Source organism: Pseudoliparis swirei, unplaced genomic scaffold (assembly GCF_029220125.1).
Source record: "Pseudoliparis swirei isolate HS2019 ecotype Mariana Trench unplaced genomic scaffold, NWPU_hadal_v1 hadal_30, whole genome shotgun sequence".
Lineage (NCBI taxonomy): Eukaryota > Metazoa > Chordata > Actinopteri > Perciformes > Liparidae > Pseudoliparis > Pseudoliparis swirei.
The window spans coordinates 77,501-90,002 of record NW_026613266.1 but is presented as its reverse complement, the minus strand read 5'-3'; the positions used below and the strand labels follow the sequence as shown (position 1 = coordinate 90,002).

Genomic DNA, 12,502 nt, shown 5'->3' with positions numbered 1-12,502 from the left:
CTGCTGCATGGTCGGTTAGTATGGAGGACTTAAAATGACGTGCCAATAAAAGTATAAAAGTATAAAAGTCCTCCGTTTGATTTATTTGTTAACGTCAGTGTTGAACAACTTTATCTATATATATATACATATAATATTATGTGTTAAATAAATAAATAAAAGATGAAATTACAAGAGCCCTATACGTAAATAACTAATTTCACTCTAATGTCGTAGCCGGATGTTTCCCGGCCAAGTCTCGCGATGCTTGGCTGATCCCACGGTATTTAAGTCACGTGACCCTGAGCCAGAGCGCGGTGCAGCAGTCTTTCCCCCGGAGTGACGCAGCGGAGCGGACGTGCTGCAGAGAGCCATGGTGAGCCCGGCCTGGCAGAGGCTCTTTCTGCGCTTACAGGAGGCCCGTGTGTTTCATGTGTGTTTCATGTGTGTTTCATGGTGTTTCATGGTGTTTCATGTGTGTTTCATGTGTGTTTATCGCTCCTCCAGCTGAAGGCCTGCCGCCGCTAGCCGTTAGCCGTTAGCCGCCCATGTGGCTGCGGCCAGCCGCACTTTACCTGTTATCTCCTGTGAGCTCCGTGTTCTGCCACTCGCCCCGTGTCTGCATCGGGCCGGTGTACCGGGGGAAACACGCGGTGGTTTTCTACTACGACGCTTAGCGTGCTAATGTTAACTGCGCAGTTAGCATGAGCTAGCTTCATGGCGGGCCCAGGGCGACACGTGGCTTCACGAAGACACGTCACGTGGTCCGGAGGCGGCTGCGGGCCTCCAGAGTTTAATGACCCGTAAAGTATCAGAGATGCACCTGAACTCACCTGAGCGGCCTCGGTTGTCATGATGTTCAAATATCTGTCAATCCACTGAGTTCCTGTGCTGACACCACGTGACCTGAACACCGAGGCTCGCTGCTCCGTTAGGGTCCGATGCTCAGGTGAGGAGCCGCAGGTAACCGAGACTAGTCAGTCTTCATCACTGACTCAGTCACGGTCATAGTCTTCATCACTGAACGAGGCTCGTTGTAAAATGTGATTTAAACTCCTCGTTCACTAAATAGGAAACTGATGCGGACCGAGGACGAGTCACGTGGTCGACGGCCATTTGCACGCGCTGCCTCGTGGCCCCCTAACCCTCCTCTCTTACCCCTGCTCCTCTCTCACCCCGGTCCTCTCTTACCCCTGCTCCTCTCTCTCTCTTACCCCGGTCCTCTCTTACCCTGGTTCTCTCACCCCTGCTCCTCTCTCTCTCTTACCCCTGCGCCTCTCTCACCCTGGTTCTCTCACCCCTGCTCCTCTCTCTCTCTTACCCCGCTCCTCTCTCACCCCTGCTCCTCTCTCACCCCGGTCCTCTCTTACCCCTGCTCCTCTCTCTCTCTTACCCCGGTCCTCTCTTACCCTGGTTCTCTCACCCCTGCTCCTCTCTCTCTCACCCCGGTCCTCTCTTACCCCTGCTCCTCTCTCTCTCTTACCCCTGCGCCTCTCTCACCCTGGTTCTCTCACCCCTGCTCCTCTCTCTCTCTTACCCCGCTCCTCTCTTACCCCGGTCCTCTCTTACCCCTGCTCCTCTCTCTCTCACCCCTGCGCCTCTCTCACCCTGGTTCTCTCACCCCTGCTCCTCTCTCTCTCTTACCCCGCTCCTCTCTTACCCCGGTCCTCTCTTACCCCGGTCCTCTCTTACCCCTGCTCCTCTCTCTCTTACCCCGGTCCTCTCACCCCTGCTCCTCTCTCTTACCCCGGTCCTCTCTTACCCCTGCTCCTCTCTCTCTCACCCCTGCTCCTCTCTTACCCCTGCTCCTCTCTTACCCCTGCTCCTCTCTTACCCCTGCTCCTCTCTCTCACCCCTGCTCCTCTCTCTCACCCCTGCTCCTCTCTCTCACCCCGGTCCTCTCTTACCCCGGTCCTCTCTCACCCCTGCTCCTCTCTCTCACCCCTGCTCCTCTCTCTCACCCCTGCTCCTCTCTCTCACCCCGGTCCTCTCTTACCCCTGCTCCTCTCTTACCCCTGCTCCTCTCTCACCCCGGTCCTCTCTTACCCCTGCTCCTCTCCTCCCAGGTGCTGTTACACGTGCTGTTCGAGCACGCCTCTGGCTACGCGCTGCTGGTGGTGAAGGAGGTGGAGGAGATCTCCCTGCTGCTGCCGCAGGTGGAGGTGAGCGTGCTGAGCTTAGCCAAGTTCAACGGCATGGTGAGCCTGGCGGCCTTCTTCCCCTTCAAGTCGGCCCAGGGCGCCCTGGAGAACATGAACGCCATCTCTGAAGGTACGGCGGCGCCGCACCTGGCGTCGTTGTCGCGATGTTCAAATATCTGTCGCTGAGTGCCTGTGCTGACGCCATGTGACCTGAACACGAGGCCGGCGCACTGTGTTCACGCCCGTCTCTGCAGGTGTGGTCCACGCCGACCTGAAGCTGTTCCTGGAGACCAACCTGCCGCTCTCGGGGAAGAAGAAGGCCACGCTGGGAGTTTCAGACGCGAAGATCGGAGCCGCGCTGCAGGAGGAGTTCAGCCTCTCCATCCAGACCGGAGGCGTGGTGGCGGAGATCGGCCGAGGTGAGCGGCGTATAGAGTGTAGTCCGTTGTCATGACAACCTGGCCTCTCGTGATGAGACCTTCTAACCCGGAAACTCGTGACGGTTTATACTGAAAATCTGACCGGCCGCGGGTCTCGTGGTGCGTATAGTAACGACTGCACTCTGCTGTAACCCCGCCTCCCCTCGTCTCGCAGGCGTGCGCCTGCACTTCCACGCCCTGGTGAAGGGCCTCACGGCGCTGGCGGCCTCCAAGGCCCAGCTGGGTTTGGGCCACAGCTACTCCAGAGCCAAGGTGAAGTTCAACGTGAACCGCGTGGACAACATGATCATCCAGTCCATCGCGCTGCTGGACCAGCTGGACAAGGACATCAACACCTTCTCCATGCGCATCCGGTAAGTCCCGCCCCCTATTTGCCCACCCTGGACCGCCCGTGTCCCCGGTGATCAACACAGGGGGGCAGATTACTCGACTCTCATAAACCTGAGGGGAAGGAACTCTTCCTCTCCTCGGATCCTCATGTCTCTCTCTCTCAGCGAGTGGTACGGGTACCACTTCCCGGAGCTGGTGAAGATCGTGCCGGACAACTCTCTGTACTGCCGCATGGCGCACCTCATCGGCAACAGGAAGGAGCTGTCGGAGGAGAGTCTGCCGAGTCTAGAGGAGGTGCTGATGGACGGCGCCAAGGCTCAGGCCGTGCTGGAGGCCTCCCGCTCCTCCATGGGTCAGCGCCTTATCTTTATTCTCACGGTGTTACTGCGTGTATAAGCCCCGCCCCCTATTTGCCCACCCTGGACCGCCCGTGTCCCCGGTGATCAACACAGGGGGGCAGATCACCACTGCTCTCATAAACCTGGGGGAAGGAACTCTTCCTCCCCTCGGATCCTGTCGGGAGACACAAGCTGACGTTGCTCCAACGCCGCGGTGTCTCTAACGCCCCCTGCTGGTGCTCTCAGGTATGGACATCGCTCCCATCGACCTGATCAACATCGAGCGCTTCTCCTCCCGCGTGGTGTCTCTGGCCAGCTACCGGCTGGAGCTGCAGGAGTACCTGCGGTCCAAGATGGTCCAGGTGGCGCCCAACCTCGCGGCCTTGATCGGAGACGTGGTACGTTGAGCGTTGACGCGCTGCAGAACGATCCAGTGACCGATGATGTTTTACCAAATCTGTCAATCCTCTGATTCAAGTGCTGACACTATATCCGTTTTTGCTGACGGTCCGCCATATGAACACGAACTCCGTATTCACTCCGTGTGTTCGCCGAGACCAACGCTGCCTCGTCTTCCTCAGGTCGGCGCTCGTCTGATCTCGCACGCCGGCAGTCTGACCAACCTGGCCAAGTACCCGGCCTCCACGGTCCAGATCCTGGGAGCAGAGAAGGCCCTGTTCAGGTACTGGGCGCCCTGCTGGGCCGGTGGCTGCAGTGATGGCAGGGCAGGAGCAGAGCGGGGAGCGATCCCACTCGCTCTATTGCTCCACCCACAGTCTGAGCTCCACCCACAGCACCGAGGTAGAACATCAGTACATCCTAGTTTCTCTTTGCGTCTCATCACCAATGCTCCACTAGGGGGCGCTGCGGCGTTCAAAGGGTTTGATTAGTGTGAATAGTGTCTCACCTCGGCTGTCATGATGTTCAAATATCTGTCAATCCACTGAGTTCCTGTGCTGACACCATGTGACCTGAACTCTGAGGACGAGGTCACTGCGTTCACATCGTAGTACAATCGGTTAAACGAAGAGTCGTTCTTATCGGCCCGCCTCCTTTCTTCACTAGGGGGCGTTAGCGAGTCCTTGAACCGTGTCCCTTGATTCCCTTGTTCAACTGTTGCCCCCCCCCCCAGGGCCCTGAAGACTAAAGGCAACACCCCCAAGTACGGCCTCATCTTCCACTCCACCTTCATCGGCCGAGCGGCTGCCAAGAACAAAGGCCGCATCTCGCGCTACCTGGCCAACAAGTGCACCATCGCCTCGCGCATCGACTGCTTCTCCGGTGAGTGGCGCGCCCGCCGCCGGCCCCCCGGCGGCGCGTGGCTCTATTGCGATGATGTTCTATTTTTCGTCAACAGTATTCAGCCCTCGGGTTGCTGGTGATAAGTGATTCCCTGAGCAGCGCCACGGGCGTCCTCCTCCCGCCCTCCACCGGGTGGCGCCGCGTCACTGAACCCGTCTTCTCGTTTCAGAGCTGCCGACGTGCGTCTACGGAGACAAGCTGCGCGAGCAGGTGGAGGAGCGCCTGGCCTTCTACGAGACCGGAGACGTGCCGCGCAAGAACGTGGACGTGATGAAGGAGGTGATATATATTCTATAACATGCACGCGTTGTTCCTGCTGTGAGTGATGACACACCTGTCCTGACGCCTGAGGGTAACACTGATTTAATGAGCCTGACGCAGCGCCGTGGCCTCGCTGTGCTGCTGGAGCGCCACCTCATGACCTCACGACCTCATGACCTGTTGTTGCTCAGGCGACCGACGTGGTGACGGAGCTCAAGAGGAAACTCGTGAAGAAGGAGAAGAAACGCAAGAAGAGGGAGAAGAAGCTTCAGGGTGAAAACGGCTCGGCAGAGGTGAGAGATAAAGAGAGAGATGCACGTTTGATTTGAGCCTCGGCCCCGTGGCCCCGGCTCAGTGTACGACGTGCTACAGCAGCTTGACTCCTAACCATTGGCTGGTCCACACAAGGGGCCCGACCACTGAAGAGAGTCACACATGTGGACGTGTGCTTCGTCTGGCCATCTGGTGCTAAGGCTCCTCCTCTTCCTCAGGCTGAGAACAGAGACGCAGACACGACCGTGGAGGAGACGCCAGCGAAGAAGAAGAAGAGGAAGTCCGAGCCGGCGGCGGCTCCTGCAGAGGAAACCACCGATAACGGAGCGGAGGAAACTGAAACTCCTTCCAAGAAGAAGAAGAAACGGAAGTCCGAGCCGGTGGAAGCTGAAGAGCTCCCAGAAACCCCGGCGTCCAAGAAGAAGAAGAAGAAGTCCACGGAGTAGAGACTTCTTCTTGTGTACAGCTTTATTTTTTACTCATCTGAATTCTGTCAGCGGTTTTGTTTCCTTCATGACCTTTACTTGTAAATAACTTCATTAAATTGTCACGTTAATCCCTGAGAACATTGTCATGAGATATTTTCTGTATGAAGACATTAATAACAAATACAAACCAGCAACCCGGACCAAAAAATGCAAAATTAAAATTCTAAAAGAAATCTGGTCTTGTTTCCTCAAACTGACAGTGTTTATTGACTCAACATCTTCTGACTCCAGTGTGACCCTTAAAGTAACATTATGTAACAAATATACCTTATAACAGCTTGAAAAAAATTGTGCTACTACAACACGTGTCAAACTCATGGCCTGCCACGTCATGAAATAAATATGATGCCTTTTAAAAGGAGGAAAAAAAATCTTGTGCTTTTATTTTGCAGGTCATTTTTTTTTTTGCAGCGGTCTGTTCACGCTCCTTCATGCTGCGTTCAGCCAGAGGAGAGGTGAACCCTTGCGTTGCTTTACTAAACGTACTCGCGTGAGTCACTCGCCGGACTATTTGTCACGTTTTCTTCACTCGCGCCGGAGAGGGGGCGTGGCTTATCGTGGCTTACAGTTCGTTAACACCGTCCACCACGGAAGAAATACACACTCTTTGTTCTGTTGAGAAAGTCCCTCACACGTCGGACCATCAAGCCCTCGAGTCTGGGTTATTAATATTACATATTATCCGTAGCCGCACGCAGCTTCTCCAGGAGCTGCGTCTGGATGACGGCCGCTTCCAGACGATCGATATCCTCCGGAGGTTCTGATTCAACGGTATGACGTCAGTGACGTCACGCGGAGCATTTCAACAGTCTCGCCTACTTTTACCGCCCGAGTTTAAAGAAATCAGCCCGAATGAGGCGCATTTTTTCACGCGCCCGGCGGACATCCAGACGCGCGTGCGTGCGTGCGTGACCACATTGACTTTGTATTAACAAACATCCCCAGTTCCCCTATTATGAATTCCTCCATCAGGTCTACGTCAGTGGTCACTAAGGTTGAAGTGAGTGCTGCTTCATGTTGTTCAGTATTTATAATATAGTCAGAAGAAAAGTTAATGTTGAATATGTGAATCTTTTTTAATTACCCTTGTTTAATTTATTTATAGTTTGTGTATAAAAGCTGCTCCTCAAGACTCTGACTTGTAGAGCAGCTTTATGTGTCATAGGTTCAGTGAGTGAGACATGAATTACATCTTTTGAGGCTTTTTAAAACCAGACTTTCTTATTTCATGTTTATGCACGAAAGCACTGTTTAGACATGTTTTAAAGTCTGAAGTTACTGAGTAGTAATGTATGTTGTATTACCTTGTGTCCTTAAGATTCACTTGTTGGTTCATAATTGACTGTAAAAGGGAATATTACTCAATAGTTGTGTTGTGCATACTGTGATATTCTGAACTCTCAGGTTCAAACTGCACCATCTTTTCATTAAATACATTTGAGAAGTTAAAAATGTCCCTCGATTTAGGTCTCAGCTTGTCATGCAGGGGTGATAGTGCGTCCCAAAGCCAGAGCAGTGGAGAACCACTACCCAGACCAGTAGAGAACCACTGCCTAGACCAGTGGAGAACCACTACCCAGACCAGTGGAGAACCACTGCCCAGACCAGTAGAGAACCACTACCCAGACCAGTAGAGAACCACTACCCAGACCAGTAGAGAACCACTGCCTAGACCAGTGGAGAACCACTACCCAGACCAGTGGAGAACCACCGCCCAGACCAGTGGAGAACCACAGCCCAGACCAGTGGAGAACCACTGCCCAGACCATTAGAGAATCACCTGTCTCAACTGTGACAAAGCTTTTAACAAAGTTAATGTAATAATGTTTGTTTGATCTTTGATAAAGTTAAAATAAATATAATGAAATTAAATAGATTTATTTTATAATATTAAATACATTTGCATATATAGTTATCAATTCATATAAGTACACCTAAATAAACAATAAACAAATGCAAAGACAGTTATTTAACAATATGTTCTGGAGTAGTTAGAATGATACCGTGTTAGTGACAACCGGCCCTTTGAGGGCCGCCATGAGGCGGATGTGGCCCCCGGTGAAAATGAGTTTGACACCCCTGCTCTACAATGACTTAATGCGATTTGTGCCTCCGCCATCGGGTCTGTGGGGAAATAACTCCGCTATGTAGGATTCTGGAGCCGCACCCTCCGGGTCGGATGGACTTCGACCTGCTTTCTGGCAGTGATTACGCAATGTCAAAGTGCCACTCCACGCTCCAGCTCCAGCATAAGGGGAGCTTTTTTTTATATGTAGCTTTTTGGTGTCAACAATATTGTATTCGATCACACGTACTCCACATTCAAACATTTAGAAAACAACATATATAGGCTGAAAACGCGATCGGTATTTCATCTAAACTAAATGTCATTCTTTTGGTTATGTTGTAACAATTCGCCCTGAGCAACTCAATCAAGGGGAAAAGGTACAATATGCTAAAAAAAAAAGGGAATGGGCGGATCTGCGAATTCTGGTGGTAACTGCTCAAATGGTCGTAAAAGAAAAACACAGTCGATATGCGGAAACCCAAATGTTATTATATAAAATCAAATTCAATGCATCTGAAGCCCCCAAAATGAATACATCCACTTCAATCAAACCCACTCAAAACGAAGTATAATCCCCAGATCCCGACAGTCCCCAAAGTCTTTGCAGTCCCCCAAAACAAAAGTAAATGACTGCACGCACCCCCCCCCCCCCCCAAAAAAAGCCGGTAAACAGCTGACCGACCAGGCGGAAACGTGGCGAGGCGCCGCGTTCAATCCCCGCGCTGCTTCACCCTGGTCCGGTCGGTGCTGGCCCAGTTCAGTGTTCCTGCGCAGGCTTCGTTTAGTGATCCCGCCCGTTGGTATAAATCCAAAATAGAAACAGTCGCCAGTCCGCCGCCTGTCAGCGCGCTCCAAACAAGAAAAACCTTGCGTCACCTCCCCCTCGTCACCTTTTATAACCCGTGACACGTACAAATAACAATAATAATAATAATAATAATTACAAAACAGGACAACACATGATCCCAACTCAATACAAGTGTATGCATCTATCGTAACTGGGTATTTACGACACTGAAGTAAACGTTAAATACCTAAAAACCTGAAGGGGGCGCTAAAAGGGAAAACTACATAATGGCGCTTTAAAGGAAACGCCTCCATGTGGGCGTGGTCTATCGGTGAGGGCGGGGCTCGGGTGGTTTAAATGTCCCTTCCGTGTTGAGGATGAAGACTCGTCTTCAAGAAGTGAACCGACTCCTGCTAACCTGCTCGGTGGTCTAAAGGGGGAACCGGGTCCACTTCCAGACCTCGTGGTGTGACTGTAGGACCTGACATCAAAGGAAGGAGCGGATCACGCCTCCAACTCGGGTTCTGGAGGGTTAAATGTTCCACAGCCCAATAAATGATCCTGATGCTGCAGCTTCTGGTTCTGGATTTAAGCTTCGGATATTAACACGTAGGTCAGATTGCTTCTGGTGTGTGTGTGTGTGTGTGTGTGTGTGTGTGCTGCCCGGACCTCGCTCCGCCCTCTGTTGGTTCTGCTGGACCCGGTTCATAGTGGATCGGGCCGATCCTTCAGTCTAAACAAAGTGGTTTAAGTATTGATTCCAGACCCACATGAACTGTTGAGAACTTTTAATTTGGACAACAAGGATTAAATGTTAAAATGACATCAAATCCAAGGCCAAGGAGTCGATGAGGAGGCGAGGAGACGAGGAGGCGAGGAGACGAGCGTCCCGTCGGGATCCACAGGACGAAAGTTACAAAACGGATTCTCGTAGAACAGAACGGCGTCGAGGCGATGAACATCGTCCTCGCTTCACGACGCGTACAAAAAGATGTTCGTGTTCAAGTATATTCACTTCATCTCGTGACTTCACCTTCAAAATAAAACGTCCTTCAAAATAAAAACTAAATGCAGAAACCCACATTTATGTCCTACCAATACATATATACTGTATAAATACATACATAAATATATTTTACATACAACAGCCATAAATTTGAAAAGGGGATATACAGAGCGGAGGGGGGGGTAGTGTGTCGCTCGTGTTGTACGTGTGGTCCTCGTGTCTTCTCAGTTGGCCCAGTAGGGGGAGCCGTAGCTCGACTTGTTGACTTGGCTCTTCTGCTGCAGGCTGCTGCTCGGGCCCCGCTGGCTGGGACCCTGAAGAACATGAAGAAGAAGAACATGCAGAAGAAGAAGAACATGCAGAAGAAGAAGAACATGAAGAAGAAGAAGAACATGAAGAAGAAGAAGAACATGAAGAAGAAGAAGAACATGAAGAAGAAGAAGAAGAACAAGAAGAAGAAGAACAAGAAGAAGAAGAAGAACATGAAGAAGAAGAACATGAAGAAGAAGAACATGCAGAAGAAGAACATGATGAAGAAGAACATGCAGAAGAAGAACATGATGAAGAAGAACATGAAGAAGAAGAACATGCAGAAGAAGAACATGCAGAACAAGAACATGCAGAAGAAGAACATGCAGAAGAAGAAGAACATGAAGAAGAAGAAGAACAAGAAGAAGAAGAACATGAAGAAGAAGAAGATGAAGAAGAAGAACATGAAGAAGAAGAACATGAAGAAGAAGAACATGAAGAAGAAGAACATGAAGAAGAAGAAGAAGAACATGCAGAAGAAGAACATGCAGAAGAAGAACATGAAGAAGAAGAACATGAAGAAGAAGAAGAACATGAAGAAGAACATGAAGAAGAAGAAGAACATGAAGAAGAAGAACATGAAGAAGAAGAAGAACAAGAAGAAGAAGAACATGAAGAAGAAGAACATGCAGAAGAAGAAGATGCAGAAGAAGAAGAACATGAAGAAGAAGAACATGCAGAAGAAGAACATGCAGAAGAAGAAGAACATGAAGAAGAAGAACATGAAGAAGAACATGAAGAAGAAGAACATGAAGAAGAAGAACATGAAGAAGAAGAACATGAAGAAGAACATGAAGAAGAAGAAGAACATGAAGAAGAACATGAAGAAGAACATGAAGAAGAACATGAAGAAGAAGAACATGAAGAAGAAGAACATGATGAAGAAGAAGAACATGCAGAAGAAGAACATGATGAAAAAGAAGAACATGCAGAAGAAGAACATGATGAAAAAGAAGAAGAACATGCAGAAGAAGAACATGCAGAAGAAGAACATGCAGAAGAAGAACATGAAGAAGAAGAACATGATGAAGAAGAACATGAAGAAGAAGAACATGCAGAAGAAGAACATGCAGAACAAGAACATGCAGAAGAAGAACATGCAGAAGAAGAACATGAAGAAGAAGAACATGCAGAAGAAGAACATGAAGAAGAAGAACATGAAGAAGAACATGAAGAAGAAGAAGAACATGAAGAAGAAGAAGAACATGAAGAAGAAGAACATGAAGAAGAAGAACATGAAGAAGAAGAACATGCAGAAGAAGAACATGAAGAAGAACATGAAGAAGAAGAAGAACATGAAGAAGAAGAACATGCAGAAGAAGAACATGCAGAAGAAGAACATGCAGAAGAAGAACATGAAGAAGAAGAACATGCAGAAGAAGAACATGCAGAAGAAGAACATGCAGAAGAAGAACATGAAGAAGAACATGAAGAAGAAGAAGAACATGAAGAAGAAGAACATGCAGAAGAAGAACATGAAGAAGAAGAACATGAAGGTGTGAGGGTCTCACCTGTCCCTCCTGAGCCAGGTGGTGGTGGTGGTGGTGGTGCAGCAGCTGCTGCTGCTGCTGGTGGGGCAGGATGTGGAGGAAGGGGGCCGGGGCGTAGCCTCCAGTGGCCCCTCCAGGGTTCAGGGGCCCCGGGCCCCCCAGAGCTGAGGGCAGGCTGAAGGGAGGAGGCGTGGCCGCGTGGAAGCCCTGCTTATCAAAAGACTAAAGTAGGCGGAGCCATGAACACATGAGTAAGTATGAGCACACACACAACAGGAGGAGGAGGAAGAGGAGGAGGAGGAGGAGGAGGAGGCTCACCTGAGTCTTGTTGTAAACACTTCCACTGATGTCTGGCACCTCGGAGTTCACGGAGACCCCTACACACACACACACACACACACACACACACACACACACTGAGCTCATCACAACAACAACAACAACAACAATACCTGGGGCCGGTTACCGGTCTCGGGGCCCGGCGGTTCTGGCCGACCTTTGGGCCCGGCGGCGCCGGCCTTGGCCTGCGCGGCCGCGGCGTATCCTATGTAGTCTCCTCCTGCCGGTCCGGCGCTCAGCTCCTCGTACCCTGAAGCACAGAACCAGAACCGTGAGACCGTGGGCCTCCTGGACCAGAACCACGCGTGCCGGCGGGCCCTGACCTGCGCTGAAGGCGTGCTGGCCGTAGCCGCCGGGCTGCTGCTGGAAGGGGCCCCCCAAGGGGCCCCCCAGACCCAGACCCATGCCGTGCTGCTTGGCCGAGGCGGGCCCCGGACCCCCGGGGGGGACGAACATGGCGTGGCCGTATTGGAAGGCGGCGGCGGCGGCGGCGCCGGGCACGCCGGCGTAGTACGGCAGGCCCGTGTAGCTGTAGCCCGGCGGCAGGAAGGCCTGCTGGGCCTGGTTCTGAGGGGCCGGGTTCTGGTTCTGGACCTGGCCCTGGGAAGCCTGCGGGGCGGCGAGGCTTGTGGGCGGGGCCGGGGAGGTGGCGTCATTCCTGCCGAACTTTGTGACTTCTGCTGACCGACAGTTGAGAGTTCAGTTACAAACAAACAAACAAACAAACAAACAAACAACGGGGGGGGGGCTACCTGAGTACGGGTTGTTGGCCAGACCCCCGTCCCGACCGGAGAGAGTCGCTGTGGGGGCGGGGAATGTGATCCCATAGTAGTCCTGCAGAGAGGGCTGAAGGGACAGGGGAGGATGAGACAACAACAACAACAACAACAACACTGACCGAGTGGCTCACCATTGGCAGTCTGGACTGGAGCATATGGAGGTCTTCATAAC

General features: G+C 51.4%; 2 protein-coding genes and 1 non-coding gene across 13 annotated transcripts in view; 2 read left to right on the top strand and 1 right to left on the bottom strand.

The window, feature by feature from the left end:
- The first annotated feature begins 260 nt into the window (after positions 1-260).
- On the top strand, positions 261-5,730 carry nop56 (NOP56 ribonucleoprotein homolog). 3 transcript variants are annotated; one of them, XM_056410981.1, is made up of 11 exons: positions 261-355; positions 2,046-2,250; positions 2,375-2,539; positions 2,715-2,913; positions 3,055-3,242; positions 3,475-3,626; positions 3,810-3,910; positions 4,361-4,509; positions 4,700-4,809; positions 4,983-5,084; positions 5,283-5,730. In XM_056410981.1, exons 1-11 carry the CDS (start codon positions 353-355, stop codon positions 5,508-5,510), a joined length of 1,602 nt encoding a protein of 533 aa, XP_056266956.1. In that variant the 5' UTR covers positions 261-352; the 3' UTR covers positions 5,511-5,730. The 3 variants fall into 3 exon arrangements, with proteins under 3 accessions (XP_056266956.1, XP_056266954.1, XP_056266953.1); XM_056410979.1 differs by having other exon boundaries at positions 338-412; XM_056410978.1 differs by lacking the exon at positions 261-355 and having other exon boundaries at positions 940-2,250.
- Positions 3,301-3,421, top strand: LOC130191280 (small nucleolar RNA SNORA26). The gene has a single exon (XR_008831150.1). It is a non-coding gene; the product is annotated as a small nucleolar RNA SNORA26 (small nucleolar RNA).
- Positions 5,731-9,180: 3,450 nt separating the features above from the next.
- The window catches only part of ubap2a (ubiquitin associated protein 2a), a 29,240-nt gene continuing 25,918 nt past the window's right edge, over positions 9,181-12,502 (bottom strand). For 7 of the 9 annotated variants that reach the window (XM_056410976.1, XM_056410971.1, XM_056410969.1 and 4 more), the window contains 7 exons: positions 12,462-12,502; positions 12,304-12,397; positions 11,875-12,228; positions 11,679-11,801; positions 11,531-11,589; positions 11,234-11,434; positions 9,181-9,727 (listed from right to left, as the gene is read on the bottom strand). The exon at positions 12,462-12,502 is cut by the window's right edge. In XM_056410976.1, the coding sequence (XP_056266951.1) occupies positions 9,638-9,727; positions 11,234-11,434; positions 11,531-11,589; positions 11,679-11,801; positions 11,875-12,228; positions 12,304-12,397; positions 12,462-12,502 (962 nt within the window). In that variant the 3' untranslated portion in view covers positions 9,181-9,637. The remainder of the gene's footprint in view (positions 9,728-11,233; positions 11,435-11,530; positions 11,590-11,678; positions 11,802-11,874; positions 12,229-12,303; positions 12,398-12,461) is intronic. The other 2 variants (XM_056410972.1, XM_056410977.1) reach the window with 1 other exon arrangement.

Bases quoted from the DNA above. Each gene is read 5' to 3' on its own strand.
- nop56 (XM_056410978.1), top strand. From the start codon at position 1,059: ATGCGGACCGAGGACGAGTCACGTGGTCGACGGCCATTTGCACGCGCT. The intron at 2,914-3,054 runs GTAAGTCCCGCC...TCTCTCTCTCAG, and splicing joins ACCTTCTCCATGCGCATCCG to CGAGTGGTACGGGTACCACT. The intron at 4,810-4,982 runs GTGATATATATT...GTTGTTGCTCAG, and splicing joins ACGTGGACGTGATGAAGGAG to GCGACCGACGTGGTGACGGA.